Consider the following 13577-nt stretch of genomic DNA (forward strand, 5'->3'; position numbering starts at 1 on the left):
TTTCAGTTTTAGCCAAACCTAATGGAAACTAGAGGTCTCACAGAGATTTCACCCATTCAAGGCAATACCCACGGAGTAGAAATACCCACCCCAGTGCTGCTGCCCCGTGGGCTCCAAACCTTAGCGCTTCTGTTCACGTGGCTTGTCACCCAGCACGCACGTGGCCCGGAACACGGCACGGCGTGCTCGGTGCCCTGTGCCGGGGAACCAAACAGCGCCGGAGGGGGCTGCGCTGGGGGCGGTTACGGGGCCAGGCTGTGTGGGGAAGGCGGGCACGCAGCCAGCCACGGCCCCTGAACAACTCGCCGTAGCTCTGCAGGTGTGGCAACTTCGTTACGGGTTCGTGGCCCGGCGCACAAGGTCGCCGACCCCTGGCTCGGAGCGGGCTGTGCGCTGCCCTGCGGGAACGAGACGGCTCACGGGGCCCCGAGGGGCCGGGCAGCCCCGCAGAACCCCGCCGCAGCGGCGTGCCTGACGGTAGGAGCGCTGCCCACACCCGGCACGGCGGGCTCCTGCCAGGCACCAGTACGTCTTGAACACTTTACATCGGAGGATTTCAACTCCAGCCCCCCCAGCGGCTGCAGGGTGCCGCAGCCCCGCGGGGGGGACGCCGGCAGTTCGCCTGCCACCGCGGGGCCGCCCTGCCTTGGCGCGGGGCTGTGCCAGGGGGCCGGCGGGGCAGGGCGCAGCGGCGGCGCTTGGCCCCGCCGGGCTGCCGTCGCGGGGCGGGGCCGCAGCGGCAGCCATGGCGGCGTCAGTCGTCCCGGAGAGTGACAGGTACCGGTTGCTTCAGGAGCAGCGCTGATCGCGCCCTCGCCCGCGTCCCGGTCGCGGCGGGTCGGGTGGGGCCGGGCCGGGTGCGGGGGCAGGGGCAGGGCCTCGCCGCGGTGCCGGGGCGCGGCGGGTCCCGGGTCCCTCTGACCGCCTCCTGTCCTTCCGCGCAGCATCCGCAGGGCCGTGTCGCTGCTCAACGCTGTGGATCCGGGCCGGTTCCCGCGGCTCCTCTCCCGCCTTCTCCAGAAGCTGCACCTGAAGGTTGGCGGGGCGGGCGGCGCGGCGGGAGCGGGGGCCTCGCGGGCGCGGGAGGGGCGCCGGGCGGGCGCGGGCCGGTGCGGGACCCCCGGGCCCCGCTAGCGCTTCGGCCGCGCAGCTGCCGGCGGGGCCGCGGACGCGGGGCAGCGGCAGGCGGTACCCGCGTACCCGGCCGAGTGCCGCCCCTTGCTCCGCCGCGTCTGCTGGGGCGGGGGGGGGGGGGGGGGGAGTGGGCAGGGCCGAGCCCGGCGGAACCGCGGCCCTTCTCTGCCCAGGTGCTTCGAAGTCGTCCTTCTGGGACAGATGAGGCACTCAGTTCTGCTAAGGGACAATTACTTCCTGTTTTTTCCCCCCCCGCCAAGTGTTTCACTCATCGCTAATTGCCCAGAAGTATTTCAGGTGAATGAAGTGAGAGCCGCTAATGAATGCGGAAGGTGAGCGGTGTGAGAACCAGCCGTGCTTGTTACAGTGTGCTCCTGTCACCTCCAAGCGCTGGTTTCTCTGAGAACGCTCTCCGAGGAGACTCCCGTTCCTTGGCTGTTTGTGCAGACTCTGCTCTTGCCCTTGCAAGAGAAAGACCAAATGCCTTTTCTTTTTTTTTTGTTTTGGTTTTTTTTGTTTGTTTTGTTTTGCATTTCTGTATGTCCATCAGCCAAAGCCACGCGTGGAATTTGGGTTAAAAATAAAGCCCATAACTTCTAGTGAATATTTTTGTCAATTTGTTTTTTAATTGCAAAACAAATAAAAGAACCAGGAAATAAAATCAGTAGTCAATTTCACTGCACAGTACTGAAAAGTCAAATGGAGACCAAATCCAACCTTGGTACTAAATATTGCAGGGGAAACTAAGATAAATGCTAAAGCAGAAATTATTTTGTTGAGTGTCTGTATCTTTCAGTGTCAGACTTTGTTGATTCCCTGATTTGCTGTTCAGAAAAAACAAAAGGAGAGAATTTCTTTTCAATACACATATATATACACAAACTAAATACTAAAATACTACAGGTTAGGCCAGGGGTCCTCAAACTGTTTAACCAGGGGGCCGGCGCGGATGCAGCGGCAGGCAGCCATCTGCGGCTGCTTGGTTTCCCCCCCCAACCCCCGGCGGGGGGGGCGGGGGGTTCTGTAAATACCGGCGGCCGGATTGAGGACCCTGGGGGGCCGTATCCGGCCCGCGGGCCATAGTTTGAGGACCCCTGGGTTAGGAGCAGCACGGATAGAAAATACAAATGTATTAACAGTTGTAATTCTGAGGCTGTAGTGATTGTTTTGATTATTTGATTCAATTGCTGATATTTTTCCTACCAAAGTTACTAGCTTGGATGTTGCAGTTACTGCACAGGGTTTTCTCAGTTGTTTTGCATGGATTTTTCACTCATTGGTAACTGAGAAGTGTCACCAACCTTTTTTTTATTTATTTGTTTGTGGGTCTTTGTTGGTTTTTTTCTTTGTTTGGGTTTTTTTTACTACTCAAGATCAGTTTGGTATCTCTTCACATCTTTAATCAGCATTTACATGAGCTGTAGTGATCTTTGTAATTTAGTCTATTCAATCTCATGAATCCTTCAATTGGCCTTTCCAATGTATCTGACTCTAGGACATGTTAAATTGCCAGAAACTTTAAATAACTTGACTTGCCTTAACAAAGCAGATACTCATAGCTCTGCATTTCCTTCTAACAGCTAATGATTCAAGTGATGTTTCCATTTTGATAGTCTTACATTGACATTTTTGTGTAATTGCTTCATTTTGTTTGTTCTGACAGTTGAATTGCTTTTTTTGTGTAGCTTTGCAGTTTTGGATTAGTAAGTGGTCTAAATGTGGTGCTTTGATGTCTGTAGCGTAGATTTGTTAGTAATTGCGTTTTAAAAGATGGCAATATCTGCATTTAAATTACTGCTTAATTTGTTGTAGTGTAATAAATATAGCAGCTGTATTTTGAATGTAGAACACATTTTCAGCAATCTTCAGAAATACAGTAGGCTATAGATGCAAGTCTGACTTTCACAATAAGCATACATTAGGCCTTTATTTCCCTTGTAACAGCATGAGTGGTTTTCAGAAGAGTGTACACAGTGGAAGAAGCACACATAACTAACTTCGCTACAGTTTTGCATTCTGTTTTCTTCAGGGCCTGACTCAAGTAGCACACTTAATACTTCTCTTATTTTTATTTATAAGAAGTTGGAGATGATCTGATAGTTGAAAGAAACATCTTTCTTTAGTGTCTCTTAGGTGCTGAGAAAGCATTTTCTTGTGATGTATTTCAAGCAATCCTGATAACTTCTCATGTGATACTGTTGTCTTTGATTTTCAGTGAGAGGCATTGCATTGTATTTTTCTGTTGGAAAAGAGCTTTACTTTGTTATTTCTATTTAGAAACAACTGGACAGCCACTACATTTGTAAAAATGGAAAGGAAGTTTTTGTTTTGACAAGTATGTTCTCGAGGGCTAAATAGAATGTCAGGACTAACAATTTTTGTGCTTCAGGCTGAAAGTACCTTCAGTGAAGAGGAAGAAGAAAAACTTCAAATAGCTTTTTCGTTGGAGAAGCAGGATCTTCATCTAGTTCTTGAAACTATATCATTCATTTGGGAACAGGTACCTTGTTTTTATCATTATGAATAGCTAAGTATATATTTTTTAATGCAATTGTAGATTTAAAAAATATAAAAGTCAAGATAAAAAGGAATTGGTGAAAACACGTGTCTATAGAATATTATATATGTTTTGGGGGCATGATTTTACTGCTTTTGTTTGCGTGCCTTTCTGATTTGGATTGGACTGATTGCATTTGTGGAGTGGGTTTCCAGCTAGTGTAAACAGAGGTGGTGGAAGCAAGTTGCTCTGTGTGACTGAGAGAAATGTTGACAATTATGATAGACAGTCTTTCCTCTTGCTCATTGTAAGCCATCCATCCATCCATCTTTTTAATTCCTGTGAGGAAAATATTAGATGGCGTTATTGAGCACTACTTAAGTTACATGACGTGTCAGTTATAGAAAATTTTTGTGCACAGAAGCAGTTTGTACTTAACTGAACAGGTGCATCTGATGTAGCTCTAGTATTTGAGTGAGTAGGTGACTGCATGGTGTAGCGCTAAATGTCTTGTAAACAGAGGTTTTCTGGTTCTACCATCTACCTGTACTCTACCAGTATGGGTTGGGAAGCCAATGTATTCCTGGTAAATATGGTAACTTATAAATTGCCACAGCTGTGTGATTGTCCGTCCATTTCATGCAAGCGTAGTAAGTGTAGTCTGTGCAGAGGGCAAGCATGCTGATTGTGTTTTGTGAGATTTGAATCCTGTACTTTCTTACACGTGTCAATTCATGATTGGTTCCCTTAGTTAACACATTCCCAACGTTAAAAACAAAAAAACCCCATTCCTCCCCATGGCTCTTATCCACCAAAAATCAAAATGAATCCTGAGGTCACATACAGACTGGAATTTTGAATTTTCACCTCAGCCAAACCGTGAACTTACCTGTTTTATTACCTGGTCCTAATTTCATCAGATGACTTCATTTATATGATAAATATTGAAGTGAAAAATTAGTGAAAACATGTGAACAGAAAAAGTTCAGTCTCCTCTAGGACTTAATTGTTTCACATTTAAAAAAAAACCCAAGGGCTGGATATTAGTAGTTGCCCAATAAAGAGTCCCAAATGGAGTATTTGTTGTATGAGGACTCTTTGTGTTCCTGCTGATAGCTACGCTTCTTGGAGTAGCTGTTTGTTCTGTCAGAGCATAACTTTTTTGACAGCCCTTTGGTCTATGGACACATTATAGGTGATAATACTGCTGCATGGTCTTTGCCACATTTTCTTTTTTCTTTTTTCCTCGACCTGGTGCTGACAGAGTCCTGTTTTGAAAGTGGAGACCAGCATACTATATAGAGTTTACCACAAAAATTGACACTAGTAGCGAGGTAATATCTAACTCACCTTTTTGGCAAACTGTTCCTGTCTTTTCAGAATGCTACCTTGTTGTTCAGGCTTGCTTGAACAGTGTAAATTTGGAAAAATTGTCCGTTCTTCATAGGCACAAGTGACCTCAAAGCACAGGTTTTTTTAAGTAATAGCTGCTTTGGCATTGTGTACAGTGGAAACATATACATATACTCAGATCTAGCTTGTGTATGTGTTTTTTAATAGTTTGTCTATCATGAGAAGAGTCATTTGTAATACTGCATTTTGAGATACAATTGAGAGAGTTACATTTTTCTGTCTTGTCAGTGGGTTAAGATGAACAGGATGCCTGCAGTCTCACAGTAGAGTTTGCTACTTGAAATCTTGTGTGAACATGGTGGCCATCTGTGGTAGAATGTATCTGGCACAACTTGTAGAACAGTACTCAACAACAGCAACTATTTTTCCTTTTAACAGGCTGTCTACCATAATCTGAAGCCTGCTTCATTGCAACAGCAGCTGCAAAGCATTCACCTGGATCAAGACAAAGCTGAAGCATTTGCCAGTGCATGGGCAGCTGCAGGTCAAGATACGATTGAAAAGTTCAGGCAGAGGGTTTTGACCCCTCGGAAGGTAAGGGTTTTTGCTAAGACAGAATAAAGCTGTGTAGATTTTTTTAAAGCAAGGAGTTTAAAGGGGATTGAGTGCACCCCTAGCAAGTTTGCAGAGGACACCAAGCTGGGCAGGAGTCTTGACCTGCCTGAGGGCAGGAGGCTCTGCAGAGGGACCTGGGCAGGCTGGAGCGATGGGCCCAGGCCAGTTGTGTGAGGTTCAGCAGGGCTCAGTGCCGGGTCCTGCCCTTGGGTCACACCAGCCCCACGCAGCGCTACAGGCTGGGGCAGAGCGGCTGGAAAGGGCCTGGTGGGAAAGGGCCTGGGGGTGCTGGGTGACGGCCGGCTGGGCAGGAGCCAGCAGTGTGCCCAGGGGGCCCAGGCGGCCAGCAGCACCCTGGCTGGTGTCCCCAGCAGTGTGGCCAGCAGGACCAGGGCAGTGACCGTCCCCCTGCACTGGGCACTGCTGAGGCCGCCCCTCGAACCCTGTGTTCAGGTCTGGGCCCCTCTCTGCAAGAGGGACGTAGAGGGGCTGCAGCGTGTCCAGAGACGGGCAGCGGGGCTGGGGAAGGGGCTGGGGCACAGGTCTTGTGGGGAGCCGCTGAGGGGGCTGGGGGTGTTCAGTCTGGAGGCTCAAGGGGGACCTTGCTGCTCTCTACAGCTGCCTGACAGGAGGCTGTGGGCGGGTGGGGGTTGGTCTCTTCTCCCAAGTAAGAAGCGATAGGACAAGAGGAAACGGCTGCAAGTTGCACCACGGGAGGTTTAGATTGGAGATTAGGAAAACTTTCTTCACTGAAAGTGTGGTGAAGCATTGGAACAGGCTGTCCAGGGAGGTGGTGGAATCGCCATCCCTGGGGGTATTTACAAAATGTGTAGATGTGGTGCTTAGGGACGTGGTTTGGTGATGGACTTGGCAGTCCTGGGTTAACGGTTGGACTTGATGATCTCAAGAGGTCTTTTCCAACCTATGCGATTCTATGGTTCTATAGTTAAACTAAGATACAAAGTTTTTGACAAGCCAAGATAATGGAGAACAAAAAGGGTACTTATTAGGTAGTAGGTAAATGTGATCAGAGCAATGGAGGTCTGTTGTCTAAAAGTGATGTTACATGTTAGCTTAGCTACTGTAACTGTTGGAACCTGACTATATGTGCATTATTAGCAATGTAAAGTAATGCAACCTACATACCATTTTGAGATATTTGTGAACATGCTTTACTATTGGGCAAGAGTAAAATGTACTCATGAGTATTTGTAGCGGTTTAGCTCATGAGAGTAAGCTCATCAGCCTGTTTATTCTCTGTACTTGAAGCACATCCAAGTTCCAGCCATCTTTAATTTTGTAAGCTGGTTAGATGGTGTGTTTTGTGAGGTACTTACTACAATTTTGAGATCTTTTTCATGATGGCATAATAATCTTCTTTCATATATGCCTGTTACCAGTTAAAATTTTGGTACATGCTGTGGAAGTCTCATTGTATCTAGACATAAGTGTCTACATCTATGAGAATGTATAATAACGTTCTATTGATTCATAGTAAGCCTTTAACTGCGTAAGGAGATGTGTACAGAACGCAACAGTGTCAGCCAGGATCAAATGGTTCAAAAGAATTGTGGAACACTGACTCAGTTGTTCTCACTTCTTTTTAATCATTGCTATGTGTCTTGTTGGGATAAGGTGCAGTTTATGGCTTTATGATGTGGTCAGTAAAATATACATAGAAAATAAATTTTACGTATAAGGTACATGTGATGCACTGACAGAAATGGAACAACGTAGTTTACACCAGCAGGTTTATACATAAATAAACCTAGATTTTACTTAGGTTTAAAATGCACATTTTGATAAGATGAAATATATTTGTGGAACAGACTAAGGGTACTCAGAATTGCATCACAGTTGATTTCTCTAAAGTTTTAAAATTTATCCTATGTAAACCCAGGTAATTTTAGACACAAAACTTGTTGAATTTTTATGTGCAGAATTATAGTAACTCACAGACCTAACCAAATAAATGACTGATAATGTAAGCATGACAAAAATATTTGAGTTGAACAACATATTAGGGCTTCTGTCTTTTTGAGATAATATTTACCAATGCCAAGCATACAAGTCCCAAAGTTTAAATGGTCAGTGATACAGAAAATATATAGGCAAGTGTAACTGTCCCTTGAACTTGAAAACGAAGGGAAATCATGGAAGGTTGTGAGGCTAACTTTCAAAATACAGCATGTAAGTGCAGAATGGAAGGCAGTTCTAAAGATACCCTACAAAGCAGCTGTCTGAGAATTTTCTTTAGACAGACTATGCAGTATTATGTATTTTGCTGCTGGGTCTTAGGCGTATGAGAAACTAATAAAACCACCTTTGATCCACTTTCATTTGGAGCTTGTACTGTACATACCCGTGGTATGTCCTTCTGTGACCTGGTATGGGGATGACATTGCTCTGTTTCTTGTCTGCAGTTTTGTGAGCCCTGCAAAATACAGTGCTCCTGGTGTATGTTATAGTTCTGGAGTTTCTTTGTGATTTCAGTACCACCTTGTAGAATGGTACTGCATTTTGCTGCTGTATTAAATCCCACATAAAGCAGTTTTAAACTGTTACTTGTCGTTAGGCTTGCAGAAAGCAACTGCAAAAATATCAAAGTGCAATTTACTTGTTTTTTAGCATGAAAGCAGGTTTAAATACAGGTGTGTGCCTCTACATATGCTTAAATCATTTTTGGCCCCTCTCTTTTTCTTCTTTTCCAAGCCTAGATGACAATTTTGAGTATCAGCTTGAGTGTGAGTGTAGATCTTAAGCTGTAATTTGAGTTTGAACTTGAATTTACTTTCATAGTTTGTTTTGAAAACCTCTAGTGTCTTAATCATGTAGACTTTAGTTGAGTGAAAAACTCATTCACAAGAACTTTTCCTTAACCCAAAGATAAGTTCACAAAACTGATTGCTAAATAGTATATTTATTCTGCTAACAAGACACACAGAGATAAAGTACTTTTAAAATTGCATAGGATAATGGAAGAAGAACTTGCCATCTTCTTCTTATCTCATGAATCTCCTTGTAATGTCTTATGAGTCCAGTAGATGACTGCATGATCATTTCATTGTTGCCTTTTAAATTCTAGAAGTAATTGCATATGAGCACATACTTGCTGTATTGTCTTTCTGTAGCTTGAGAAATAGTAGACAAATTACTCTCATACTTGTGGCACATTGCTGTAGTAGCTATCTTTGCTTAAACATTCATCAACATATCTTGAATTAAAATTAAAAAAAGTTAGAGTTATGAAAAATGCTTACACAAGAGTGGTAGCTTTTTAGATTAGATTTACAGTTTAGGTATTTAGATGGATTTAGAGATTATATTAAATTTCTTGTTTGGAAAAAGGTGTGTATTGAATTATTGCTACATTCTGCAACATGTATATGTGGGTATAACGTGGAAAACAATTGATCCTGTAAATATGCCCTCTGTATAGGTACTTGTTTACATGACTGTGTACAAGTTCCTGGTTTGCATTGTTCACTTCTCTCACAGAAGCAATATTAGGTACAGAAAAAGAACATGACATTTCTGTTGTAATTGCTGGCAACATAATCACAGGATCACAGATGGTTGAGGTTGGAAGGAACCTCTGGAGGTCATCTGGTCCAACCCCAAGCTCAAGGAGGGCCATGTAGAGCCAGTTGCTCAGGACAACGTCCGGACAGCGTTTGAACATCTCTGAGGATGAAGACTCCACCACATCCCTGGGCAACTTGTACCAGTGTTTGGTCACCCTCAGAATGAAAAAGTGTTTTCCTGTATTCAGGCAGAGCCTCATGTGTTTCAGTTTGTGCCCATTGCTTCTGGACCTGTCACTGGGTGCTACCAGAAAAAGCCTGGCTCCATCCATCTTGCACCCTCCCTTCAAGGTATTTATATACATTGATGAGATCCTTGTGAGCCTTTTCTTCTCCAGGCTGAAAAATTCCATCTTTCTCAGCCTTTCCTCACAGGAGAGATGCTGCAGTCCCTTCATCACCTTTGTGGCCTTTGCTGGACTCTCTCCAGTATGTCCACTTGAACATGTCCAGTATGTCTGTCTTGAACTAGAGAGCCCAGCACTGGTTATAGTAATCCAGGTGTGGCCATCATCACCTCCCTCAGCCTGCTGGCAATCCTACTCCTACTGCAGCCCTAGATACCATGAGCCAACTTGGCTGCAGGAGCACGTTGATGGCTCATGTTCAAGTTGGTATGCACCAGGACCACTAGGTCCTTTTTTGCAAAGCTGCTTTCCAGCTGGGTGGTCACCAGCATGTACTGGTGCCTGAGGTTGCCCCTTCCCAGCTGCAGGACTTTGCACTCCCCTGTGCTGAACTTCAGGAGGTTTCCATCAACCCATTTCTCCAGCCTCTCTGGGTCCCATGAGATGGCAGCACAACTCTTTGGTGTATCAGCCACTGCTTCCAGCTTTGTGTCATCTGCAAACCTGCTGAGGGTACGCTCTGCCCCATTGTCCAGATCATAATGAAGATGTTGGACAGGACTGGAGCCAGTATGTGCCCCCGGGATACACTGCTAGTCACTTACCTCCAACTAGGCTTTGTGCCAGTGATCGCCCTCTGGGCCTGGCCATTCAGCCATTTTTCAGTGTACCTCTCTGCATCATTGGCATACATCAACAGCTTGTCTAGGAGGATCTTAGGGGACACAGTGTCAGAGGTCTCCCTGAAATCTCCCTGAAGGCAGACCCTGCCCACTGCTCTCATGTTGTCTACCAAGCCAGTCATTTCATTGTAGAATTTGGTCAAGCATGACTGACTTATCCATGCTGACTATGGCAAGTCACCTTGTTCTTCACGCACCTGGAAATGGTTTCCAGGTTCAGTTGTTCCATCATCTTCCCAGGGGCTGAGGGGAGGATGACTGGCCTTTAGTTCCCTGGGTCATCTTTCTTGTCCTTCTCTCACTCCTAGGAGGAACATTTGCTTTCCTTAGGAATCTTGAGGATTGGTATTTTGAGGGGGGTTTGGTTTTTTTTCTCTGGTTGGTTGGTTGTGTGTTTTGGTTTTTTTTAAGACTCTGATTTATTCATGCTCTGTGTGTGGTGGAAGTTGGATTCATAATGATGCTTTTATGGTCAGGTGTGCCTTGTAGTTTTGTTAGTGATTTGGATTCCAGGAATACAGAAGCTACTACAATGGATCAGAAAATCTGTTCATTGTGTATCCTATCTCTGGCACCTTGCTTGGAAGCATAGGGGTGGAATTATCTAGTTAAGCGGTTTGATGGAAACTGATGCCTCACCTCATGACTTCAAAGCTGTCTTATATCGTCAGATATATATAAGAAAATGATTATTTATGAAATATCCTACTTAATGAATCTGGAGGTTTCAGTCTGTGTGTACTGGCCTGATCTCTGATTTTCTACCACTTAAGGGAAAAGTAGTATGTGTTGATGTTTTTTAAAAACAGTATATCCATTATCTTTTGATTTTTAATGTATATCCCCCTTTTCATTATGAGAAATACTAAAGAAGAGTGTGATCTTCCTTGTTTTTATATTAAGCAATGCAGTCTGTGATTTCTCACTCTTATTCCATGGAAGTTTGCTGCTTGTCATACTTCTTTTTCCCTGTCTTTGACACATTTCTGCTATATTTTGGAAGAAACTGATGTGAATAGAGTATGATATAGGCTTGCCTGGATACTTTGTGGTGTGGCTTTATAACAAAGATCTCCCTTAGAGGTCTGGACTGGGACCAACACTACTAAATGTCTTAATTGATGGCATAGCAGGATTGAGTGTGCCCTCAGCAAGCTTGTGGATGACACGAAGCTGAGTGGTGCAGCTGGTAAGCTAGAGGGAAGGGATGCCACCCAGAGGGACCTTGACAGGCTTGAGGAGTGGGCCCACACAGACCTTACAAAGTTCAACAAGGCCACGTGCAGGGTCCTGCTCCTGGGTTGGGGCAGTCCCCAGTATCAATACAGACTGGGGGTGTGAATGGAGTGAGAGCAGCCCAGCCAAGGAGGACTTGGGGATACTGGTGGGTGAAAATTGGATGTGAGACGGCAATGTGCGCTTGCAGCCCGGAAAGCCAGTCGCATCCTGGGCTGTGAGCAGCAGGTCGGGGGAGGTGGTTCTGCCCCTCTGCTCTGCCCTGAGGTGGGTGAGTCCCCACCTGGGGTACGGCATCGAGCTCTGGGGCCCCCAGTACAAGAAAGACATGGACCTGGACAAGCAAGTCCAGAGGAGGGCCATGAAAGTGATGTCAGGGCTGGGATACCTCTGCCATGAAGAAGGGCTGAGAGAGTCGGGGTAGTTCAGCCCGGAGAAAAGGCGGCTCCAGGGAGACGTTACTGCAGCTGGTCAGCACTTACAGGAGGTTCATAAGAAAGCTGGAGCCTCTTTGCCAGGGCCTGTAGTTGCAGGACAAGGAACAATGGTTTTAAATTGAAAGAGGGTAGATTTAGATGGGATATAAGGAAGACTTTTTTTTGTGATGAAGGTGGTGAGGCACTGGAATAGGTTGCCCGGCGAAGCTGTGGATGCCCTGTCATTGGAAGTGTTCAAGGCCAGGCTGGATGGGGCTCTGAGCAACCTGGTCTAGTGGAAGGTGTCTATCTATGCCCATGGCAGGAGTGCTGGAACTAGGTGATCTCTAAGGTCTCTTTCACCCCACACGATTCTATGATTCTATGAATACAGATTTATTTCTTTCATATTTTTTTAAAAATACGTACAGGGTTTTTGGTTGTGTGCCTATCAGGTAGGGACTTTTACTGACATGGTCAGGTAGTGTGCAGGACTGCATACTAATTTAGAACTCAAAGAGTATGTGTGAATATTTCATGCTTTCACTTGCCATGTGTTTTCCTGTACACTAATCAACTCTGAATTTTCTTTAGAACTATTTTAGTGGGTGCATGCATGGGATTGCTCGTCTGGATCTGAGTGCAGAATCAGGGTCATGATTAGTCTTACAGAGGTACTGGTTATTCTTTTCAGCATGAGAGGGTGTTCAGGGAAGCTGTACCAGGCAGAGCTTACAATGTAGCTAAGAAAGATCTAATTGGAATTTTACCTTTGTTTTAAAGTGTTTACTAAAATCCAACTGGCAAAATAATTCTGAGTCTCTCCTGGCACCTAGCACTTAGAGACTTTCTATTTTGGAAGTACTGAAAAGCTGCCACCAAGTCTGTTTTCCATAGTGTACACAGGAAGGACCAGGCAGTAACGTTTTATTTCTGTTTTAAAACAGCCAAAAACGGTAGACAGTTTTTTTTTGTTTTTTTTTTTTTTTAGAGAAGGTTTACACATCAAGCAAACATTGGAACCTTTGAGCATATTGAAGGAAGAACTGAGGATTGATAGTGTATGGTCAAAACTAGTGGATATCTGACAGTCCAGGATTATTATTTCATAATATTACTAATTAATTTGGCTTATCACTATTTTTGAGGGAGTAGGCCAGTGCATCTTTTGGCTTGCAGCAGTGCTCAGATTTAGACTCCAGACCACTGGTTAGTATGAGAAGTTAATTTCTTACAGATATTTCGCTTTTATTGACGTTATTTCTCTTAAACCAGATTCTGTTCTTGCCTGCAAACTACAAGTTGGTAAAAACTGGTGTTCTGGGTCTCACAGTTCTATGCAGCAGATGTAAGAGGTGATGTGCTGGCTGATAGCTTCATTAGGATGACAAGCCTGGAGTCTGTTAGAGCAACAGAACAAGTATTTCCCAGAATACTGATTAAGTGAAGTTTTCTGTGGCATACTGAACACTACTTCCAATTTTTTAGGAAAAGATGTTCTTTTTTTGAACATAGGTCTTTGACTTTTTTTGGTGCAGACTGCTTTGTTGATAGGATGTTACTATCTTGAGAAACGAATAAAAACTGTAGAGTTAAACTAAAGCTGTGCTATTTAATAGTATTTCTGTTCTCACTTCATTTTTTTTCACTGAACTATAGGAACTATAGGCAGTCTTCAGCTGCACAGGGTTATTAATTATGTATATTTTCCT

At 44.8% G+C, this 13577-nt stretch overlaps 1 protein-coding gene across 3 annotated transcripts in view; it reads left to right on the forward strand.

Annotated features, from left to right (window-relative positions):
* The first annotated feature begins 653 nt into the window (after positions 1–653).
* The window catches only part of COMMD10 (COMM domain containing 10), a 118857-nt gene continuing 105933 nt past the window's right edge, over positions 654–13577 (forward strand). The window contains exons 1-4 of one of the 3 annotated variants that reach the window (XM_055791344.1): positions 654–777; positions 945–1035; positions 3524–3634; positions 5423–5578. In XM_055791344.1, coding sequence (XP_055647319.1) covers positions 746–777; positions 945–1035; positions 3524–3634; positions 5423–5578 — 390 coding nt within the window. In that variant the 5' untranslated portion in view covers positions 654–745. The remainder of the gene's footprint in view (positions 778–944; positions 1036–3523; positions 3635–5422; positions 5579–13577) is intronic. The other 2 variants (XM_055791343.1, XM_055791341.1) reach the window with 2 other exon arrangements.

This window comes from Falco peregrinus, chromosome Z, assembly GCF_023634155.1.
Source record: "Falco peregrinus isolate bFalPer1 chromosome Z, bFalPer1.pri, whole genome shotgun sequence".
NCBI classification, from domain to species: Eukaryota; Metazoa; Chordata; class Aves; order Falconiformes; family Falconidae; genus Falco; species Falco peregrinus.